The sequence below is a fragment of the Pongo pygmaeus genome, chromosome X, assembly GCF_028885625.2.
Source record: "Pongo pygmaeus isolate AG05252 chromosome X, NHGRI_mPonPyg2-v2.0_pri, whole genome shotgun sequence".
Classification (NCBI taxonomy): Eukaryota; Metazoa; Chordata; class Mammalia; order Primates; family Hominidae; genus Pongo; species Pongo pygmaeus.
The window spans coordinates 19,892,050-19,913,638 of record NC_072396.2 but is presented as its reverse complement, the minus strand read 5'-3'; the positions used below and the strand labels follow the sequence as shown (position 1 = coordinate 19,913,638).

General features: G+C 47.0%; 1 protein-coding gene across 1 annotated transcript in view; it reads left to right on the top strand.

The window, feature by feature from the left end:
• The window catches only part of MAP3K15 (mitogen-activated protein kinase kinase kinase 15), a 157,229-nt gene that overhangs the window by 119,624 nt on the left and 16,016 nt on the right, over nucleotides 1-21,589 (top strand). The window contains exons 16-19 of the mRNA XM_054471806.2: nucleotides 1,633-1,760; nucleotides 4,340-4,470; nucleotides 4,706-4,811; nucleotides 16,666-16,823. Of these exons, the coding sequence (XP_054327781.1) occupies nucleotides 1,633-1,760; nucleotides 4,340-4,470; nucleotides 4,706-4,811; nucleotides 16,666-16,823 (523 nt within the window). The remainder of the gene's footprint in view (nucleotides 1-1,632; nucleotides 1,761-4,339; nucleotides 4,471-4,705; nucleotides 4,812-16,665; nucleotides 16,824-21,589) is intronic.

The window sequence follows — 21,589 nt, the reverse complement described above, 5'->3', positions numbered from 1 at the left end:
GAGAAGCTACATACACAGTTGGAATTAATCATCCCGGGGTCCACAGGTGTGTCAGACCACAGCTGTAGGATTGCCTTCAGTGTCGAGTGCTGAAGAATATGCGTAAACACCCATGTATCTGGGTGATTGCTGATATATTGGGGATGAGTTTCAAGGGATTTCTGCCAGCTGTAAGACCCTTCATTCATCCATTCATGTATTTGTTGATTTTCAGTGGGATAGCATGTTATGATACGTGAATTATGAGACAGGACCTGAAATGAACTATTTCCATTTCTTCATTTCACCAATAAGAAAATCAAGACTGAGGAAGATTAAATGACTTTCCCAAGGATGCTTAGAAACAAGACTAGGATCCGAGTCTCTTGAGTTCCTCATCCAGCATCCAGTCTCTTTTCTCATGATGGATAAGGTGTTGCAGTTGTATATATTTGGGGAAATTTCTGGCATGTCCCATCTCCTTCATTTGGTAGCAATAGCTGTTCTAGCTTTTTGTCGCTGATCAGTAGTTCCTGGGATTTTAAGAGCTAGAAGGGACCTTTAGAGACTGTTTTGTTCAACTCCCTAAATTTATAGGCTGAACTTATGATGATAGATACTTTCTCTGTGTCAGACTCTGGGCTGGCACTAGGGACTGAAAGGTGATTAGGATAGTGTCCTTTTCCCAGGGTTCTGCTGGTTTGGTGGGAAATGCAGATGCTTTGCCTGTGAGTGAAAGTGCCAAGTGCCGTGATAGAGGAGTACACAGAGTGTTTTTAGAATGCAGAAGAGGAATGAATTACTCTCCTTAGTGAGTTGTGGCAAGTTTGAAAAAATAGATCAACTTTGAGCTGGACTTTGAGGGATGAGTAAGAATTTGTTTAGCGAAAAGGAGGCCTATGCTGATGGAAAAACAGAGCTGTTAAAACACAAAGTATATTCAGAGAACAACAGATTGTCTGATATGACTTGAATGTAGGATGCAGGGCAGTGAAATGCTCTTGAAATGAGGCCAAAAAAAATTTTTTTTAAGGCTTAGCCTGAGCTGATCTTTGAAAGTCCTTGTATGTGACATTAAATAGCATGGTCTCTATGTGGAATTTATGTGGGGAAGGGATGTGGTGAAGTGTGTGTTTTAAGAAGAGGTAGTATAATGGCCAAGGTTGGGGAATGGATTAAAAAGGCCAGAGGCTGGGGCTGGGTGGCCCATTAGGTGGCTGCTGTTGTGGTCTGGGGCGACTCTGTAGAATAAGACGAGAGGGCATCTGAGGGCAGAACCTTCCAGAACACCACTCTTCGTGGGAGGCAGAGGAAGAGGGGCTGTTGAGAGAGGTAAAGAATGGTTGGTGGGTTCAGGCCCGAAGAATAACAGTAGTAACAATAGCAGTCATTCATTGAATACTCACCACACACCAGCTACTCCACTAAGTGCTTAAGGAAATGGACATGCCTTGGTCCCTGGCAGCCCTGCATGGCTGTAGGCTTATCCTCTATTGTACAGATGGGAAGTTGAGTAGTTTCATGGGAGCCAGAGAAGAGAAAGTTTCCAGAAAGAAGGGATGGGCAGCAGTGGGGCAGGTCCTGGTGAGGTGAGATGTGGGTCTAGAGTCCCTGGGATTTGGCAGGTGACCCTGGCTCTGTTTTTCCCAATAGGTATTCTCAGCCTCTGCATGAGGAGATAGCCCTGCACAAGTACCTTAAGCACCGCAATATCGTTCAGTACCTGGGCTCTGTTTCAGAGAACGGCTACATTAAGATATTTATGGAGCAGGTGCCTGGAGGTGAGTAGTCGCTGTCTTCTGGTCTCACATTATGAAAATCACTACGACATGGATGTCATTTGTTGTCCTGCCATTTACAAAATGACAGACCCCTAAGCCAGGCCTGTAGGGCGCCTGTAGTCCCAGTTACTTGGGAGGCTGAGATGGGAAGATCATTTGAGCCCATGAGGTCAAGGCTGCAGTGAGCCGTGATCACAGCACTGCACTCCAGCCTGGGCGACAGAGCAAAACCCATCACTCTTAAAACAAACAAACAAACAAAAAAAACAAAAAAAAAACCAGACCTTTTAGATGTTGGAAAGTTGGATAGTTTCCAAATGTCATATAAGCAGTCTATTTCTGGTTTGTTGATGCAGTTTGTTCAACCCACAAATATTCATTGACTGTCTATGGAGAAAACATAGTCTTTGGCCTTGAGGCCTTCACAGTCTAGGAGTTTAAAGATAGGTTTGGACAGGGGTGCAGAAGAGGGAACATAGGTGTTAAAAGTGACAATGCAAAATAGCATTTTGATAATGAAATCAAGCATCAGTGTTTTATCCACAAAAATCCCTGAATGCAAGAGATAGGGCACAGGAGGGGAGTTCCTGGGATCTGGAGCCAGACCATCTAGTTTGAATCAGTTCCTCCATCCACAAGCTGTGTGACTTCAGGCAAATCGTTTTACCTCTGTGCCCTCAGTTTTCTGATTGAATAAATGAACTGTAAAATTGGAGTAATAATGACTGTGATAATTGGAGTAATAATTATTGGAGTAACAATAACGCTGTCTCAGTGGGCTGTTGGGTGGATTCTGTCTGTCAGAGAACAAGAGCTCAGTAAGTGCTCATTGAAATAATGAATCAAACTCTTTAATAGTTGTCTGAATACAGATGTTAAAACTTCAGTTAGAAATCTTCATTCATTCATTCAACCGACAGTTATTAAGAGTCTACTATTACAGGAAGAGTCTTAAGTTTATTTATTAAGAGCCAGGCAGTCAGCCAGGCACAGTGGCTCACGCCTGTAATCCCAGCACTTTGGGAGGCCAAGGCAGGTGGATCACTTGAGGCCAGGAATTCGAGACCAGCCTGGCCAACATGGAGAAACCCGCTCTCTACTAAAAATACAAAAAATTAGCCAGGTGTGGTGGCGTGCGCGTGGTCCCAGCTACTCCAGAGGCTGAGGCACAAGAATCGCTTGAGCCCAGGATGCAGAGGTTGCAGTGAGCCAAGATCATACCACTCCACTCCATCCTGGGCGACACAGTGAGACTCCGTCTTCAAAAACAAACAACAACAAAAAAAAGGCAGTGGGCTAGATTTTCAGGGTTATGCTAGAATAAATGAAGTAGTTTGTTTTCCCCTTAAGTTGGTCATAGTCTATCAGAAAACTCGTCCATTGCTGCTTTTTTTGTTGTTGTTGTTTTGTTTTTGAGATGGAGTCTCTCTTGTCTGTCGCCCAGGCTGGAGTGCAGTGGTACGATATTGGCTCACTGATGGCAACCTCTGCCTCCTGGGTTCAAGCAATTCTCTCTGCCTCAGCCTCTCAAGTAGCTAGGATTACAAGTGCATGCCACCACGCCTGGCTAATTTTTGTATTTTTAGTAGAGATGGGGTTTTGCCATGTTGACCAGGCTGGTCTTGAACTCCTGACCTCAGGTGATCTGCCCGCCTCGGCCTCCCCAAGTGCTGGGATTACAGGCGTGAGCCACCGTGCCCGGCCCATTACTCTTCATGTTAGTTGATAACTCCATCCCCGGCCTTAGGTTTAAGGATATCAACAGAATTAGAGACAGATGTGTTCATCCCCTTTTACAGATGGGGAAACCAAGGTAGATCAAGGTCCCATAACACTGTGTAAGTGGGAATCTGAGACCAGCCGATGTCTGAGGGCCCATTCCTGCCAGTGGACAGGACGTCCTGCAGCTCACATGATGTCCTTCTAGATGTGGTCGCAGCGTCCTGAAGGGAGCTTTTCTTTTGGCCCAAATGTTCAGTGTTTAATAGTGTAATTGGGGGAAGTGGTTGTTGATCAAGACAGTCCTGCCCTGTGACTTGCCACTGTGGCTTTCTCACGTTGAGGACAGAGAGACCCAACTTCCTTCAGTCCTAGTCCTTGTCACCCTAAAGAGCCCCTCCCTCTGGACCTGTCCACCTCTGATTACAGACAAGGTATAAAACATGGCTTTGACCCAAGCAGAATGGCTGAGAGGAACCTGCTGTAAACAAGTGTCATGGGACCTGAGTTATCTACGCCAGCAGGCCGTGCCCCTCAAGTTGAGAGAGCATTATTTCGCTCTCCTCCTAACTTCGTGTAGCTGAACAGAGCTAAACCCACAATTGGCCCCACTGAATTTCAGGGGTCACAAGGGATTCATGTTCACCCTCCGCCTCTGGACAGGTTCATGTGCTGAATCGCTTCCAGTCCATTCCCTGGCTGTAGCTATAGAGGGGAGGAAACATGTTGCATTTAGCCCAAATCCAATGGTGTTGGTGTAAGCGCTTATGTTAGGTTAGAAACCTCACTTCACTTTATTTCCCTTAACTCTTATTGAAACTTTCTCTTCCTCATAAGTTTTTTGCTGTGACTGTCTCTAGGAAGCCTTTCTGCTCTTCTGCGATCCAAATGGGGGCCGATGAAGGAACCGACAATCAAGTTTTACACCAAACAGATCCTGGAGGGCCTTAAGTATCTCCATGAAAACCAGATCGTGCACAGAGACATAAAGGTACTTGCTTTTTTAAGCTGACGAGGTTGCCTTTGCTCGTATCAGATCATGAGAGCTGTCAGTGGTGTCTGCTGAGTGACTGGCTGACAGAGGGGTATGATTTAGCACAACCGTCCCCAAGATGCAAAGTCTAGTTTTCCTAGAGACTTGTGACGATTTCCCAAGGTCCAGATCTGTTTCATATGAGTTCGTTTCAGCCTGTCTTTTAAGCACTTGATGTTGTTATTTTCCGAAGGGCGATAATGTTCTGGTGAACACCTACAGCGGAGTGGTGAAAATCTCCGATTTTGGGACCTCGAAACGTCTTGCGGGTGTGAACCCCTGCACAGAGACTTTTACTGGTAAGCGGACCAAAGCTTGGCACAGGGTGCCCATCCCAGAGTTATGCTTTCTGCACAAGCTGCGGTTGTTCAGCCGTTACTTAGTGAGCACCTTCTCGGAGCAGAGTGAGCAATTGATACTTGAAGTAGACAGTGGATTGTCCCCAACTTCAAATTGTTTTAACTTTGTCATAGTGGTGCACCTAGCCAGCTACTTGTGGCAACAAGATTGCCCTACTTTCTTCTTTGTCATCCAAAAGTTGGGTAGATGGAGTACTCTGCTGAGGTTCTGAGGTTTTCTTTTTTTCTTTTTTTTTTTTTTTTTTTTTTTTTTTTGAGACAGGGTCTCACTCTGTCGCCCAGGCTGGAGTGCAGTGGCACGATCTCGGCTCACTGCTACCTCCACCTCCTGGGTTCAAATGATTCTCGTCTCTCAGCCTCCCAAGTAGCTGGGATTATAGGCGTGCCCCCTACCACACCTGACTAATTTTTGTATTTTCAGTAGAGACAAGGTTTCACCATGTTTACCAGGCTGGTCTCAAACTCCTGACCTCAAGTGATTCGCCCACCTCAGCCTCCCAAAGTGCTGGGATAGATTACAGGTGTGAGCCACCGCACCTGGTCTCTGCTGAGGCTTTCTGAAGGTCACTCAACCAATCAGCAAGATGGCAGTACATCTCTTTAAAGTTAATAGCACATTATTTCAAATCGTGGGTAATGCTGAATAACAATATTCCTCAGACAACTGATTAAGACATTTTATTGGTCTGTCATAAAAATAGCCTGTTACCGTAGTGAATTCTGGTACCTTGTGTTTTGATATGATTGTGTTTCCAAGAGAGGCTAATTCTCCCTGGGGAATATGGTATTCTAAGTGATTTTGAGGAATTGGATTTTCTTGTCCATGTGTCAGTGATGGAATAACTTGAGCATTGAGAGGGACTGGGTTCAAAGGGTGGTATACAATTACCAGCTAGTTTCACAGTTGCAAGATCAACAAGTAGAATGATGGTCAAAAGCTACCTGTGGCTATTGGAAATTCCTGCTTAAACCTGACTAATAATAAGAACTTTGATCCTTGGAAAGAAGTACTGATTTTTGGATAAGTAAAGGTTTATAGTTCCCCAAGGAGTAACGTAAAGATCACAAAGATCTTGCTTGATAGAATTATGAAACAGCTGGGGCCTGGCATAGTGGCTGACACCTCTAATCCCAGCACTTTAAGAAGCCAAGATGGAAGGATCACTTGAGGCCAGCAGTGCAAGACCAGCCTGGTCAACATAGTGAGACTCCATTTCTTAAAAAAAAAAAAAAAAAAAAAAAAGAAACAGCTTTCATAGGCTGGGCACTTTGGGAGATTGAGGCAGGAGGATCTCACTTGAGCTCAGGAGTTCAAGACCAGCCTGGGCAACATAGGGAGAATCCCATCTCTGCAAAAAATAAATAATAATTATTATTACATATTATATTTATATATTATATGTTATATATAATATAATACATAATGATTATATATAATATATAATATATATTATATAGTAATTATAGTAATTATTAGCTGGGTGTGGTGGTGTGTGCCTATGGTCCCAGCTATTAGTGAGGCTGAGGTGGGAGGATCGCTTGAGCCCAGGACATTGAGGCTGCAGGCAGCTGTGATTATGCCACTGCACTCCAGCCTGGGTGGCAGAGCGAGACTCTGTCTCAAAAAAAAAAGAAAAAAGAAAAAATTAGCTCTTAAAATAATATAGCTCTGAAATAAGCTATAAAAGACAGGTGACTTCTGTATCTCTGCAGTCACCAAAGCTGTAGAGTGGACAGCTTGGGTCTTATTTTTGGTAAATAATGTCTCAGCTTTGAAAGACTTTTTGTCAATGAGAGAGTTGTCGCGTGTCAGCCGCTGGACACCCACAGTGGAGACACATTCACCATCTAAAGAGAATTTTAATACATCACAAAATGACTTCTCACTTGTAACACAAGGGGAGGTACGTGTGCCTGAAAATGGGAAAATACTATACCAGGGACACTATCAGAATCTCACAAAGAAAGAGTGCATTGAATTTTCGTTCATTGTTTCCGGTATAAATATACGTATACATCTGTCAATGTGTGTATATGAATATGTGTGTATGACTAGCACTTCATTTTCTTTTAGCATTTTACTACCCTAATTGAAAATGACTTGTATCCTCCTCTTTGGAAACCACCAATTAGCTTAGCAATACGTAGCAAGAGGGGCTCTGATATGACAAGGAGTTATTTGAAGGCATAAAACCCCCGACAATTTATCTCATAATTAGCATCCCTGAGGAGGAAACAAACTCACAAAGAAAACACATGTATAATTCATCCTTGCATATCACATTTCCCAAGTAATTGGCTTGGGAAGGCACGGATTTTGCATTGCAAAAGAATGCAGGGGTGTTTGGGGGATAATAAAGAAGGGGTCTCATTTTGGTTAGGAAATTCCCCCGTATATAATTGCTCTTTGCAAAACAGAGCAGTTCTGTAAGGAAATCTCAGCTGGTTGGTGCAGAACTCTGGGTCTGTGGTTGCTCAGCCTGGCAGGAGAGCCAGAGGGTTTCAGGCAACTTCCTGGCCTGGAGCCCTTTCTCCCTGTGTTCCTCTGAAGGGTTTGCCCCACGCATAGGAACCTGCGAGAACAGGAGGAAGGGCTGTTATAGCCAGGGTCAGCCCTGCCTTTTTTTTTTTTTTTTTTTTTTTTTAAGCAGCCTTATCGAGGTATAGCTGACATATCATCAAAGCACCCATTAGAAGTACACAATTCTTTGATTTTCAGTAAATTTACTGAGTTGCTCAGCCATCACCACGATCCAGTGTCTGAACCTAGCAGACCCCGTGCCCCTTGGTACTCATCCCCCTTCCCACTCCAGCCCCAGCTCATCACTCATCTGCTTTGTTGTGTTTGTGTGGCTTTGCCCGTTGTGGATATTCATATGCTTGGAATGGATACAATATGTGGGGTTTTACATGTAGCTTCTTGCACGTTGAGTCCTGTTTTTGCAGTTCCTCCATGCAGTGGTGTGTATGGGTACTTCGTTGTTGTTCATGGCTGAGTGGCATTCCATTGTGTGGAGAACCACATTTTGTTCATCCGTTATTGTTCATGGCTGAGTGGCATTCCATTGTGTGGAGAACCACATTTTGTTCATCCATTTACCAGTTAACAGTCATTTGGGATTGTTTCTACTTTTTGGCCACTGTGAATAATGATGCTGTGAACATTCACATACAAAGCGTGTGTGAACATATGTTTTCAGCCCTCTTGGGTAGATACCTAGAAGGAGAACTTGGGACAGGAGCTCTGTTCTCGTCTGGCTGCAAACACCATTGGTTCAAATCCTGGCCCAACCACTTGCTAGCTGTGTGACCTTGGGCATATTACTTAACCTCCATGTGCCTCAGTTTCTTCGTAAGTAAAATAGAAATGCTCGTTGTACCTACTCATAGGGTTTTTAGGAGGGTAAAGTGAGTTACTGATGAAGTGCTTTGACTGGTCCCTGGCACATAGCAAGTGCAATTGAAGTGTTTGCTAATTAAATACTCGCTTGTACTTAGAAGTCATGGGTTATTAGAGCTGGAAGAAGCCTTTAAGAGAACTGAGTTTGTGTGTGTAACTAACGTGTTGAACCCATTGGACTCAAAGGGTGTAATCACAAAAGCCACTGGATTTTTCTCTCCCACTTTTCATCCTGCCTGGGGCGGGAGTTCTTTCCTTTGACTTTTCCAGCCACCCTTACATAACAGAGAAAGTCATAATGACACTTGAAGGAGCGCACACAGTCTGAATTCAGGAATTAAAAAGGACTCATCGCTTGAACCCGGGAGGCGGAGGTTGCATGAGCCGATTGTGCCACTGCACTCCAGCCTGGGCGACAGAGCAAGACCCTGTCTCAAAAAAAAAAAAAAAAAAGATTCAGGCTGATATACTGATCAACGCTCTGGTCCTCATTCAAAAGTCAGACCCCTCTCCCCTGTCCCTGCAGGCAGCAACCTGTGGTCAGGAGCTGGGTGTTGGCTTTTTCTCCCTAATCACCAGCTGCAGGAAGGAGAGGACAGGGGCAGGGAAAGTTGTCACTTGACTAGCACTGTTGGAAGCTGGCTTTGCGTGCTGTGGGCCTGGCTGATGTTTAGTTATTTTCCCTCGCTGGCTCCCTCTGGATGTAACTCCTGTGTCGTGGGCAGGGGCCTGTCCTTTGGCTGACTGCTCCCTCCTGCCAGTTATTTACCCCTTACATCACCTCCTCCTTCCATCTCTTTCTGTTGAGGGATTCAGATCGTGGAGGACTGCGTTTGAGCAGGAATTCCTTTTCTTTTTTCTTTATTTTTTATTGGGCAGCCCCTGGAACCAGAATAGGTTCTGAGAGAGACTCCCAGGATTCCTTTTAAGAAGACCATACGCTGGGCACGGTGGTTCATGCCTGTAATCCCAGCTCTCCGGGAGGCTGAGGTGGGAGGATTGCTTGAGCCCAGGAGTTTGAGACCAGCCTGGCCAGCATAGTGAGGCCCCCTATCTACCAAAAATATAAAAATTAGCCGGGTGTGGTGGTGCGCACTTGTAGTCTCAGCTACTCGGGAGGCTGAGGTGAGAGAATCACTTGAGCCCAGGAGAATGAGGCTGCAGTGAGTCATAATTGTGCCACTGCACTCCAGCCTGGGCAACAGAATGAGACCCTGTCAATCAGTCAATCAAATAAATAATAAAAATAAAAGATAAACCCTAAGCCAGTATTTCTGTAATAGGGTCCCCCATCTCGTGTCCGGAGTTCATGCAGCTTCAGCCCACTGTTGAGAGGGTGTGGCAGTATCCCCAGACCTTACAGCCCCCTGTCTGCTGCTGGAAGTTACCTTTGCTCCCTTGGGAGCCAGTCCACTGTGTAATTTACCTACAGGAACACATACACATGGAGCTGAGTCGGCTCAGTGAAGCCCCCTTCAAAGGCTTTGGGTTAGGAACAAGTGGTGCCCCCTTCCCACCAGGCTCATCCCTTGGTCAGGTCAACTAGGGTAGTCCCCTGGACTACGGGAAAATCGTACCTTACTTTTCTTTTCTGTACTTGATTAATATGAAATCTTGAAATTTGGGCTCTAATGGTATCTCCAAGGGCCTGTGGAAGATGTGATGATCATAAGTTGGTATTGAGTGGCTTGAGTTGCCCTGGGCCCACGCACTTTTGGGGACAGTCCTGCCCCAAATCCTGTAACTTGGGAAGAGGGTAGGCAGCCCAGCATAGCTCTCTCTAAAGCAGCTGTCTCAGCACCACCCCCCTAAACTACTCTGTCAACTCTCTCAGCCCCTTGATCAGATTAGAAGGTCCCTGGGCCTCAGTTATAAACTCGTGTCTTCTGCCATGTGTCGTCTTTGCTGGTAATCTGAAAATCCTATTGGACAATTCTCCAGGAGTCCCCAGTGGATTTTGTGCCCTAGGGGGGCTGAGTCAGTGCCTGTGGGTCTCTTGGTCACCTTGTTCTGAACTCTGCACCACTGCATTCGTGTAGGTACCTAAGAGCCGTAGTGGGCTGTGACCTGTGACCAGTGTGGTAGGGCATACCTTGGAGGAAATATAGTTTAGGGAGCATATGGGGCCCCAAGAGAGCCAGATTTTTTTTTTTTTTTGAAATGGAGTCTCATTCTGTCACCCAGGCTGGAGTGCAGTGGCGCGTTCATGGCTCAGTACAACCTCCACCACCCGGGTTCAAACGATTCTCCTGCCTCAGCCTCCCAAGTTGCTGGGAGCACAGGCGCACGGCACTGTGCCCAGCTAATTTTTGTATTTTTAGTAGAGACAGGGTTTCACCACGTTGGCCAGGCTGGTCTCGAACTCCTGACCTCAAGCCATCCACCTGCTTCGGCCTCCCAAAGTGCTGGGATTCAGGTGTGAGCCACCGTGCCTGGCCTATGAGAGCCAGATTTAAGGAAACCTGATTTTCCAGGATTTGTGCGTGAGTCAGATGCCCCACAATGCCATCTTCACTTGGTTTTCTTGACAGAATCCAGCCTTTGGGTTAGCTGATGTACACACCCGACATGCATCCTGCCAGGGAGTGTTCCCTTGAATATTTGAAATAGTTGTGTGCATCCATCTCTCTCTGTTGGCTGTACTGAGAGTGGATGGTTACCCTGTGAATACAGTAGTGAATAAAATGGAGCACCCGGTTTTCCATTAGTGCCCTGTACCTTCCAGTTACATGGAAAGATGCTCCAATATGGCTTTGGAAATCCTTACATGTGCTGCTCTTACTCAGGCAGCTTTTTTCCCCAGCAGCGCTTCTTCTTGATGTAGCATATGGATGAGTGATGTCATGGTGTGTAGTTCTGAACTTGAAGGTAGAAGATATGGGTTCTAGCCTAAGCGAATCCTTTAGCCTCTCTGAACCTCAGTTGCCTCCTGTGTAAAGTAGGAATAACGGTAGATAGTGCTTCCTCTGCCCACCCTTCCAGAGTCGTTTGAGTCAGATGGACAAGGCTACGTGGAGACAATTGGTAAGCCATCAAGGACTCACCAGGAGTCAAATTTGTGGCAGGCAGCCTCCAAAATGAGCCCCAATGATCCCTACCTCCTGATAGTCAGACCCTTGCGTAGTTCCCTCCCGTTGAATGTGGACTGGACTTAGCGACTTGCTTCTAATGAATAGGAAGAAGTGGGAGTGATGGTGTGTGACCTGGAGACTAGGTCATAAAAGGCAGTGTGCCATTCCTCTTTCTCTTGGATCACTCTCTCTGAGGGAAGCCATGTCTCAAGCCAGTCCTGTGGAGGATCCTATGTACTGAAAAACTGAAGCCCCCCACTAGCTTTATCCTTAGTGAGCTTGGAAACTGATCCTCCAGCCCCAGTCCAGCCTTCAGATGAATGTAGCCCCAGCTGACATCTGGACTGCAACTTCCTGGGAGACCCTGAGCCAGGTCCACCCAGCTAGCTAGTTGCTGCTGGATTTCAACCCTTAGAAATGCTGTAAGACCTAACTATTTGTTGTTTGAGTTGATAGATTTGGGGGATCATTTCTTAAACAGCAATAAATAACTAATATGAATGTCATTATTAAATCCTTGCCTTTAGAAAGAGTGCTGTTCACCATGGCGCCATATTTTAAAAAATCAGCAAATTTATTTATTTCTAACTTTTGTGGGTATATAGCAGGTATATATATTTATGGGGTATATAGACTATTTTGATACAGGCATACAATCTGTAATAATCACATCAGGGTAAATAAGGTATTTATTACCTCAGGCATTTATCCTTTGTGTTACAAACAATCCAGTTATGCTCTTTTCAGTTTTTTTTAAATGTACAGTTTTTTTTTTTGTTTTTTTTTGTTTTTTCTGAGACAAGGTCTCACTCCCATCCGCCCAGGCTGGAGGGCAGTGGCGTGATCTGAGTTCACTGCAGCCCCAACTTCATGGGCTCAGGTGATCCTCCCACCTCAGCCTTCCAAGTAGCTGAGACTACATGTGCACACCACCAACCCTGACTAATTTTTTGTACTTTTTTAGTAGAGATGGGGTCTCGCTATATTGCCCAGGCTGGTCTCAAACTCCTGGGCTCAAGTGATCCACCCACCTCGGCCTCACAAAGTGCTGGGATTGCAGGCATGAGCCACCGTGCCCAGCCAAAATGTATTGACTATGGTCACCCTGTTGTGCTATCAAATACTAGATCTTATTCATTCTTTCTATTTTTCTTGTACCCACTAACCATCCCCACCTTCCCCTAGTCCCCACTGCCCTTCCCAGCCTCTGGTAACCATCCTTCTACTCTCCATGTCCCTGAGTTCAATTGTTTTGATTTTTAGCTCTCACAAATAAGTGAGAGCATGCAATGTTTCTCTTTCTATGCCTGACTTATTTCGCTTTATATAATGATCTCCAGTTCCATCCATGTTGTTGCAGATGACAGGATCTCATTCTTTTAATGGCTGAATGGTACTCCATTGTGTATAAGTACCACATTTTCTTTATCCATTCATCTGTTGATGGACACTTAGGTTGCCTCCAAATCTTGGCTATTGTGAACAGTGCTGCAACAAACATGGGGGTGCAGATATCTCTTTGATATACTGATTTCCTTTCTTTTGGGTATATACCTAGGAATGGGATTGCCGGATCCTATGATAACTCTATTTTTAGTTTTTTGAGGAACCTCCAAACTGTTCTCCATAGTGGTTGTACTAATTTACAATCCCACCAACAGTGTATGAGGGTTCCCTTTTCTCCACATCCTCGCCCACATTTGTTATTGCCTGTCTTTTGGATATCAGCCATTTTAACTGCAGTGAGATGCTGTCTCATTGTGGTTTTGATTTGCATTTTTCTGATGATTAGGGATGTTGAGCACCCTTTCATATGCCTGTTGGCCATTTACAAATAATGTCTTTTGAGAAATGTCTATTCAGATGTTTTGCCCATTTTAAAAAATCTAATTATTAGATGTTTTCCTATAGAGTTGTGTGAGCTCCTTATATATTCTGGTGACTAATCCCCTGGCAGAGGGATATTTTGCAAATATTTTCTCCCATTCTGTGGGTTGTCTCTTCACTTTGCTGATTGTTTCCTTTGCTGTGCAAAATCTCCAAATTTAGAATTAAGCAGACTAAATAGGCTTCAATTATGAAATAATTGTACCAGGATGGACAGTTATTTGACCAGAGCCAATTAGCCATTAATGTTTGGTTTAGTGTTTCTTTCTACTGCTGGATACATGTATAAATGTATTCTCTTGCTCTTTGAAGAAATAAATTTAGTGATTATATTAGTCAGGGTCCAGGCAGAAAAACAAAAATAACCCCAGTTATTTCCACGGAGAGAATTTAATAGAAATAACTGTTTGCTGGTTACCAAAAACCAAAAAGGCAGGAAAGGAGGCCCTGAGGTATCAGGAAGCCTATACCCCTGGGGCTTGGGGGTCAAATGGGAGGGTGAGATTAGAATTTGTTGGGAGGGAGTGTCACCAGGCTGGAGCAGGTACCTCTGAGGGGCAAGATAAGGCTGGTTCTGGAAGTACGGGGTGACACACAGCTGGAGACTGGGGCCAACTGAGGGTCCAACGTGAAGCTTAGGGCCACAGCAAGCACACAGCAGGTCTCCACTCCCTCCCGCATCCTTCCAGGGTCTCTCTTTAGCGCCACCTGGTTGCAGAGCCTAATGGGGAGCTGCAGGCGAAGCAGAGTCCCAGACTCAGCATCACAGAGCAGAGCTGAGAGAGGGTAGCTTCATAAGCAGCACAGTGTTGGATCCTTCCTCAATTAGGGATTCGTTAGAAGGCACATTCCCTGCCAAGACCTCTCCCTCTGTTACAGCAGCAACAGCCCATAGGGGATATTGTGTCACCGGACGTTCCCTTCTTGGGGCTCTGGGATTTCCTAACAGGGCATCAAGTGTAATGCGCTGCCATGTTGCCCAACTCTGCAACTCACTGAACACTTCCACGCCAGGGCATCAGCTCTGGAGACCAAAGCCATCATTTGTGCATCGATCTGTTGTGCTCACTGATACAACCCAATTCATATTTAAATTTATATTTAAATCACTTGTAATTGAATACAATTAAAACTTAAAAATGCATTTCTTCAGTCTCACTAGCTACATTTCAAGGGCCCAACAGTCAAATATATGAGGCTAGTGACTACCATATTTAACCACATAGAATAGAACGTTGCCATCATCGCAGGACATTCCATCCGTTACAGCTACCCCTAGAGTATTTAAAATGGGCATGGGAAGAATGCTAATAAGACATAGGATCTTCCAGAGGGGGACATAGGAGGTAGCTTCTCCAAACTTTCTTTATAGCCAGTGTGCCCTTTGCTTTTTTTTTTGGAGACGGAGTCTCGCTCTCTCGCCAAGGCTGGAGTGCAGTGATGCGATCTCAGCTCACTGCGAACCAGGTTCAAGGGATTCTCCTGCCTCAGCCTCCTGAGTAGCTGAGATTACAGGCACCCACCACCATGTCTGGCTAATTTTTGCATTTTTATATTTTTAGTGGAGACGGGGTTTCGCCATGCTGGCCAGGCTGGTCTCGAACTTCTGACCTCAGGTGATCTGCCCACCTTGGCCTCCCAAAGTGCTGGGATTGCAGGCGTTAGCCACTGTGCCTGGCCCTGCTTTCATTGATTAAACCTTTGGTTGTGTAATCCTGAGATAGGCCTTTGAATTTCTCTGGGTTTCAGTGTTCTATTCATGCGTGGCCAAGGTCATCTCTGACTTTACTGTCTTTTTCTAAACTTCTTTGCCAGCCCCCAGTAGCTGCTGTCACTTTCACACATGTCTCCTTTGCACAGGCTGAGTTTCAAGGAAAACGAAGGATGTTATTCGCAGAGCCCTTGACTGACCTCCCCGTGTGCTGTCTCCCCTCAACAACCTTTCAGATTCCCACCGCCACAGCTGATCACCACCTTCCCTGTGGCACACCTCTGGTAGCTCGTGACCCACAGGAACACGTCCAAAGCCAGAGCCCTGGGCCCACCCTGCTTGCCACTGGGCCTGTGCCCTTGCCATTGCCTCCTTAATTATTCCCACACCCTGCCCTGTGTCAGACATTGCTTGTTCCCTGGACCCGCTATCTATTTCACACCCATGATCCCCTTTGTCCAGCTCTCCAGCCTTCACAGCAGGACCCTGCTTCCCTGACAGCCCCGGCTACCAACCCAGCAAAGTTACACTTTACCCAGGCTGCTCCCCACCAAGGCCTGAGCCTGGCAGGGGTGCTAGAACCCAGGTGGGACTCTTCCAGTGGATGACTTTGGGCTGCAGACTCCCCAGCGGCCTGGCTGAAGCCCTCTCTGGGCTGTTCTCCCATCACAGATTCTTCCTGATTCTGCCTTCCCCTCCGCTCCCAGGTGTTGGACCTGCCGTGTGGTCCACAGCCGGCCCCACCCACCCTGCTCTCTCCCGCTTTGTCCTTCAGAGACCTTCTCCCCAATAAATCTCTCATATGTCTCATCTCGTCTTGGCATTTTACTCCTCAGAGGCCCAAATGGACACAGCCATAGTTTTCCCTGACCCGAACCAGGCAGAGAGTCAAACCCTATTTTATTAATGTTCTTGTAGCCTTCTGTGTATTTCTCTGTCCTAGCACCTACCACATTTTGCCATTACTGCCACCGCTGCCAGCATTCTGTCTGTCTCCTCCACTAGGCAGCTCCCTACCATCAGGCTGTGTTTCTCACGTTCTGGCTTCCCTGTAGTTGGCATGTACTAATATGTGCTGACTGAATTGCACTATTTGTCCTTTGTGGGGCCAGGCAGTCCTCTCTCCACGTGGTTACTATTAAAGGAAGGCATGTTGCATGTCTCTGGTCGAAGAAATATGCAATCAGGCCGGGAGCAGTGGCTCATGCCTATAATCCCAGCACTTTGGGAAGCTGAGGCAGGCACATCACCTGAGGCCAGAGAGACCAGCCTGGCCAACATGCTAAAACCTCGTCTCTACTAAAAATACAAAAATTAGCCGGGCATGGTGGTGTGTGCCTCTAATCCCAACTACTTGGGTGGCTGTGGCATGAGAATCGCTTGAACCCGGGAGGCGGAGTTTGCGGTAAGCCGAGATCACGCCACTGCACTCCAGTCTGGGCGACAGAGTGAGACTCTGTCTCAAAAAAAAAAAAAAGCAACCATATTATTTATGCATGGGACAAGACTCCATCTGCCATTCGTGAAGCCATTCATTTCACAGTTAGTGGTGGGTTTTTTGTTTTTTGTTTTTGAGACAAGGTCTTGCTGTATTGTCCAGGCTGGTCTCCAACACCTGGGCTCAGATGATCCTCCTGCCTCAGCCTCCCGAGTAGCTGGGACTACAGGCCACTTAGTTTCTGAGCAATATGGTACCCACAGTCTGTTTGTTTGTTTTCCAAATAGGCACCCTGCAGTACATGGCACCTGAGATAATTGACCAAGGGCCTCGCGGGTATGGTGCCCCAGCTGATATCTGGTCCCTGGGCTGCACCATCATTGAGATGGCCACCAGCAAGCCTCCGTTCCATGAGCTCGGTGAGCCGCAGGCAGCCATGTTCAAAGTAAGTCATGCTTCGTGATTGAGGTTGGGCGTGGTTGGGAAGTAGAATTAAAAACAAAGTCTCCTCCCAATCCAGAAAACCTCTCCACAAAGGTAGGAGAGAAGGAAACAGGTTTATTATTGGATAAGCATTAAACCGGAATGCGAGATGCATCACAGGCAATCCACTGAGACTGCAAAGACGGAAAGCAGTCTCACCGTTTCATAGAGCCAAGCAGACACAACCCGTGACATCTGTGTTCTCAAGAGAAACTGTAACTAGTCCTCAAGTAAGACAACTTGGTGGTGCCATTTGTCACAAGGAGCTCATCTTAGATTCACCTGGTGATTGGGGGGACCATTGGTGTTCACTGTTTGGCTTCATCCAAAGGAAAATATAGGCCGGGCGTGGTGGCTCACGCCTGTAATCCCAGCAATTTGGGAGGCCAAGATGGGTGGATCACCTGAGGTCAGGAGTTAGACACCAGCCTGGGCAATATGGCAAAACCCCGTCTCTAATACAAAATACAAAAATCAGCTGGATGTGGTGGCGCATGCCTGTAATCCCAGCTACTCGGGAGACTGAAACAGGAGAATCGCTTGAACCCAGGAGGCAGAGGTTGCAGTGAGCCGAGATTGCACCACTGCAGTCCAGCCTGGGTGACAGCAAGACACTACCTCAAAAAAAAAAAAAAAAAAAGGAAAAACACTAAACTTCTCATATCTTTAAGACAGTGGGTAGTTTTGGAGTGAAGCCACCATCAAAGTTAGAAACCTACCTTCCTATTTCTGGGGAGAGCAGAGTTATGAAAAAATTAATAAAAGATGACAAGTTTAAAAAAAAAAAAAGAAAAAGGAAACTAGGAGATAGAGGCCCTATCTTCTTTGATGATTACATTTCAAAGAGATGGCTTCCAGGTCCTTGCAAAAGACATTTCTGGCAAGAGTCTTATTTAGCTGTTTAAAAGATTCACGTATATCTCGGAGACAGAGAAAGAACCTTAAAGTTATAAGTTCTCTCAAGTCAAGGCTCTAAGAAAGCTGGGTGGGGTGGGGGAGGGCCCTTTCCCCTTATTTTCAACAGGAAGAATCCAGCCCCTTAGTTTCCCTTCATGTTTGCTCTTACAGTGGGTAAGGCTCAAAGGCCATGTGGGATCTGTGCCTTTGGGGGACAGGTTTCTGACTGGCTTCTGGAGAGGTGGGAGTTGGGCTATCAGGTAAATATATCCCTTATCATTCCAACAACCCTCCCCGAGCTAACAGGAAGGGCAGCCTATGTGCTGGGGCCAACATAGTGCAGATTGAGCATTGCGGGTGGGGGTTTTACCGCCGAGCAGCCAAGATTGTGGAAAGGGATGTCCTTCCTTGTGACCTTATGGGAAGCTGATGCCAGGACACCCCTGTGTACCTAAGGTCGGGTGTGCAGCGTCTGGCCTCATGTATGCTTAGAAACATGTAAGGGGCTTGATGTGGTTTGGCCATGTCCCCACCCAAATCTCATCTTGAATTGTAGTTCCGATAATCCCCATGTGTTGTGGGAGGGACCTGGTGGGATAATTGAATCATGGGGGTGATTTCCCCCATCCGGTTCTTGTGATAGTGAGTTCTCACGAGATCTGATGGTTTTATAAGGGGCTTCCCCCTTTGCTGGTTCTCATTCTCTCTCTTGCTGCCCTGTGAAGAGGAGCCTTCTGCCATGGATGTAAATGTCCTGAGGCCTCCCCAGCCACGTGGAATTGTGAATCAATTAAACCTCTTTATAAAGTACCCAGTCTCAGGTATTTTTTCATAGCAGCATGAGAACAGACTAATGCAGGGCTCTAGCCCTAGGATGCCGTTACCAGCACTGACCTTCCATGGGGCACTGCCTTGAGACAGCAGGGTCACAAAAGGCCAAATGGCCATTGCTTATGGATGATGAGGCCGCAGTGTGTGGGCACGGCCCTGATAGAACGCGATTCCAGAGGCGTCTTCCCTGGCTTCTCTGCCAAACACGGTGCCTTCATGGCCTGTGTCTGTGCCAGGCTCTCTGCTTGCCTCTTGGGCAGAAGGCACTTGGAGGTGTGAGTGCAGGTTTCTGCCGGTTGAGGTGAGGGCAGTACGTTCAATGGGTCCCAAGTGCTGCCTGCTTGGGTGCCTTGGCTGCTCTCTTCAGCCCGGCGAGGCCCCTGCAGAAGGGTCTCGGAGCTTCTCACCCTCCTATCAGCTGCGTGGGTTCAGAGCCAAGGCCAAGACCTCAAGTCGACAAGAGTCTTCTGACACCTGCAATCCCAAGAGGACCCTCAGCTCCTGGGCTGGAAGACAGCGATGACCTTCTTCAGCACTTTGACCGTGTGCGGTGGACCCTGTTGGGGCCGTTGTAGATCTAACCTGCAGCTTCCGTGGCAGCGTTGGAATAAACAGCAGCTGGTGACGAGAAAAACATGAGGCCGACCTGAGAGCCACGGCTGGCTGCTTTCTGACCTGCTGCTGACTTCCGGGAAACCAGGGAGAGAGCTGAAGGCTGTGACTGGCTCGATTCCTCCGCAGGGCGTGCCTGGCTCCCTGCCTCCCCTTGTTTTTGTTTAGCTAATTCACTGTACAAAGTCTTTTTTTTTTTTTTTTGGACAGAGTCTCACTCTGTCGCCCAGACTGGAATACAGTGGCACGATCTTGGCTCACTGCAGCCTCTGCCTCCCGGGTTCCAGCGATTCTCCTGCCTCAGCTTCCCAAGTAGCTGGGATTATAGGCATGGGCCACCATGCCTGGCTATTTTGTATTTTTAGTAGAGATGGGCTTTCACCATGTTGGCCAGGCTGGTCTCAAACTCCAGTGATCCACCTGCCTCCGTGTCCCAAAGTGCTGGGATAACAGGCGAGAGCCACCGTGCCCCGCCTGTATGAAGGGTTTGAAAATGTATTGACTTTTTTGGATGGCATATGAAGTCACTTTTCATTGCCAGTGAGAAAGTTATTATTAAATAAGTAATGGCCCCTGTGTTATTTCTTGGATCCTTCAATCCTTTAGAAAACTTTCAAGAAACTTCTGGGCAGTGTCTGAAACAAAGGAAACTCTCTTTCCCCTGAAGGGACTGTTACAGATTTAACTGTGTCACCCAAAAATGATATATGGAAGTCCTAACCCCCAGTACCTCAGAATGTGACCTTCTTTGGAAATAGGGTCTTTACAAAGAAAATCAAATGAAAATGGGGTCTGGAATGTGGGCCCTAATCCAGTATGACTGGTGTCTTTGTACTTTTTTTGTCTTTTTAAAATCTTTGTATTTTTTTTAACTAGTCAAGTGAAACAGTGGGAGTGGGGAAGGAACAAAGAAATCTGTAACTGGTTGTCATCAACTAGCTGCAAACACCACTGTACTCGGACCAGCCTGGTGTCTTTTAAAAAGGGGGGATATTTGAGCCAGGTGCATTGGCTCACCCCTATAATCCCAGCACTTTGGGAGGCTGACGCAGAAGGATCACTTGAGGCTAGGAGTTCAAGATCCCCCGGGGCAACATAGCAAGACCCCATGTCTACAAAACTTCAAAACATTAGCCCATGTGTTGGCGCACACCTGTGGTCCCAGCTACTCAGGAACCTGAGGCGGGAGGATCCCTTGGGCCCAGGAGTTGGAGGCTGCAGTGAGCTACGATCATGCTACTGTATTCCAGCCTGGGTGACCAAGTGAGACCCTGTCTCAAAAAGTTGGGGGATGGGGGTGGAGATTTGGACACACATGCTCAGAAGACAAAGTACGATTCCCAGGGGAATGCCTCGGGGAGGCGGGGAGGGGGGGTGGTGCATCTAGGAGCCAAGGAGCGCCAGAGACCACCCGCAGACCACGAGAAGCTAGAAGAGGCAAAGGGGGATTCCCTGCATGTTTCAGGAGTCCCTGGCCCTGCCAACGCTTGGATCTTGGACTTCCAGCCTCCAGGACTGTGAGACAATAAGCGCCTGTTGTTTCAGCCACCCAGTTTGTGGTATTTTGTTACAGTGGCCCTAGGAGACCAATACAAGGAGCTTTTGGGTCACAGCAAAGCACCCTTAAAGAGGACATCCCGGCCGGGTGTCAGCATGCTGCCCACATTTGCTGTTTTCAGAGAGCCAGGGGAGAGGCCACCCTTTCCTCTTCATGTTCTTGCCTGAATGTTGGTCTTTGGTACCCCTAGTGCCTGTGAGCAGTGCCAACTTAACCTCCCTACTGCTCAGGTGGGAGGAGCCACCTGTGAGGCGCCCTGCATTGCAGACCTGGCGGTGGGTGGGATTTCACCCAGCATTTAGTGTTCTTCGAATCCGTAACTCCTGAGCTGGGCAGCCTGGCCAGGAGGAGCAGTGTGTTGGAAACAGCACATGGCCGTGGCTGCCAGGTCAAGGGCCTTGGGGACAGGAAGTCGGGAGGCCCGGCCCTCTACACTCTGCAGCACCCTGAGCTCACTCGGCGGGGCTTGTGGAGGCTGAGCCAGCCCCCAGGAGCTCTGAGGAGCTGGGAATGGGCATGGGTCTGGAGGACAGAACAGCTTTCACGCCTGGATTGTTGGGTGGGCTTGGAAAAGACACAGGGTGGACTGTGAAACTGAAGGTGACAACTCCTAAAAAAATGAGAGGGCCATCCTACTGGGAACAGTTATGAAGGAGGGGGCTATGCAACATGTCATGGAAGCATGTCCGTGCCACAGCGAGATGTGACAGCTCAGAACCAACTCTTGCTTCCCTACAGGTCACAGGGACAGAGAGCCATTAGTTACCTGTCTATACATTGACAGCCTCAAGGTTTTGTCTGCTTGTGGTTTTGAGCTGGAGGCTAGGATT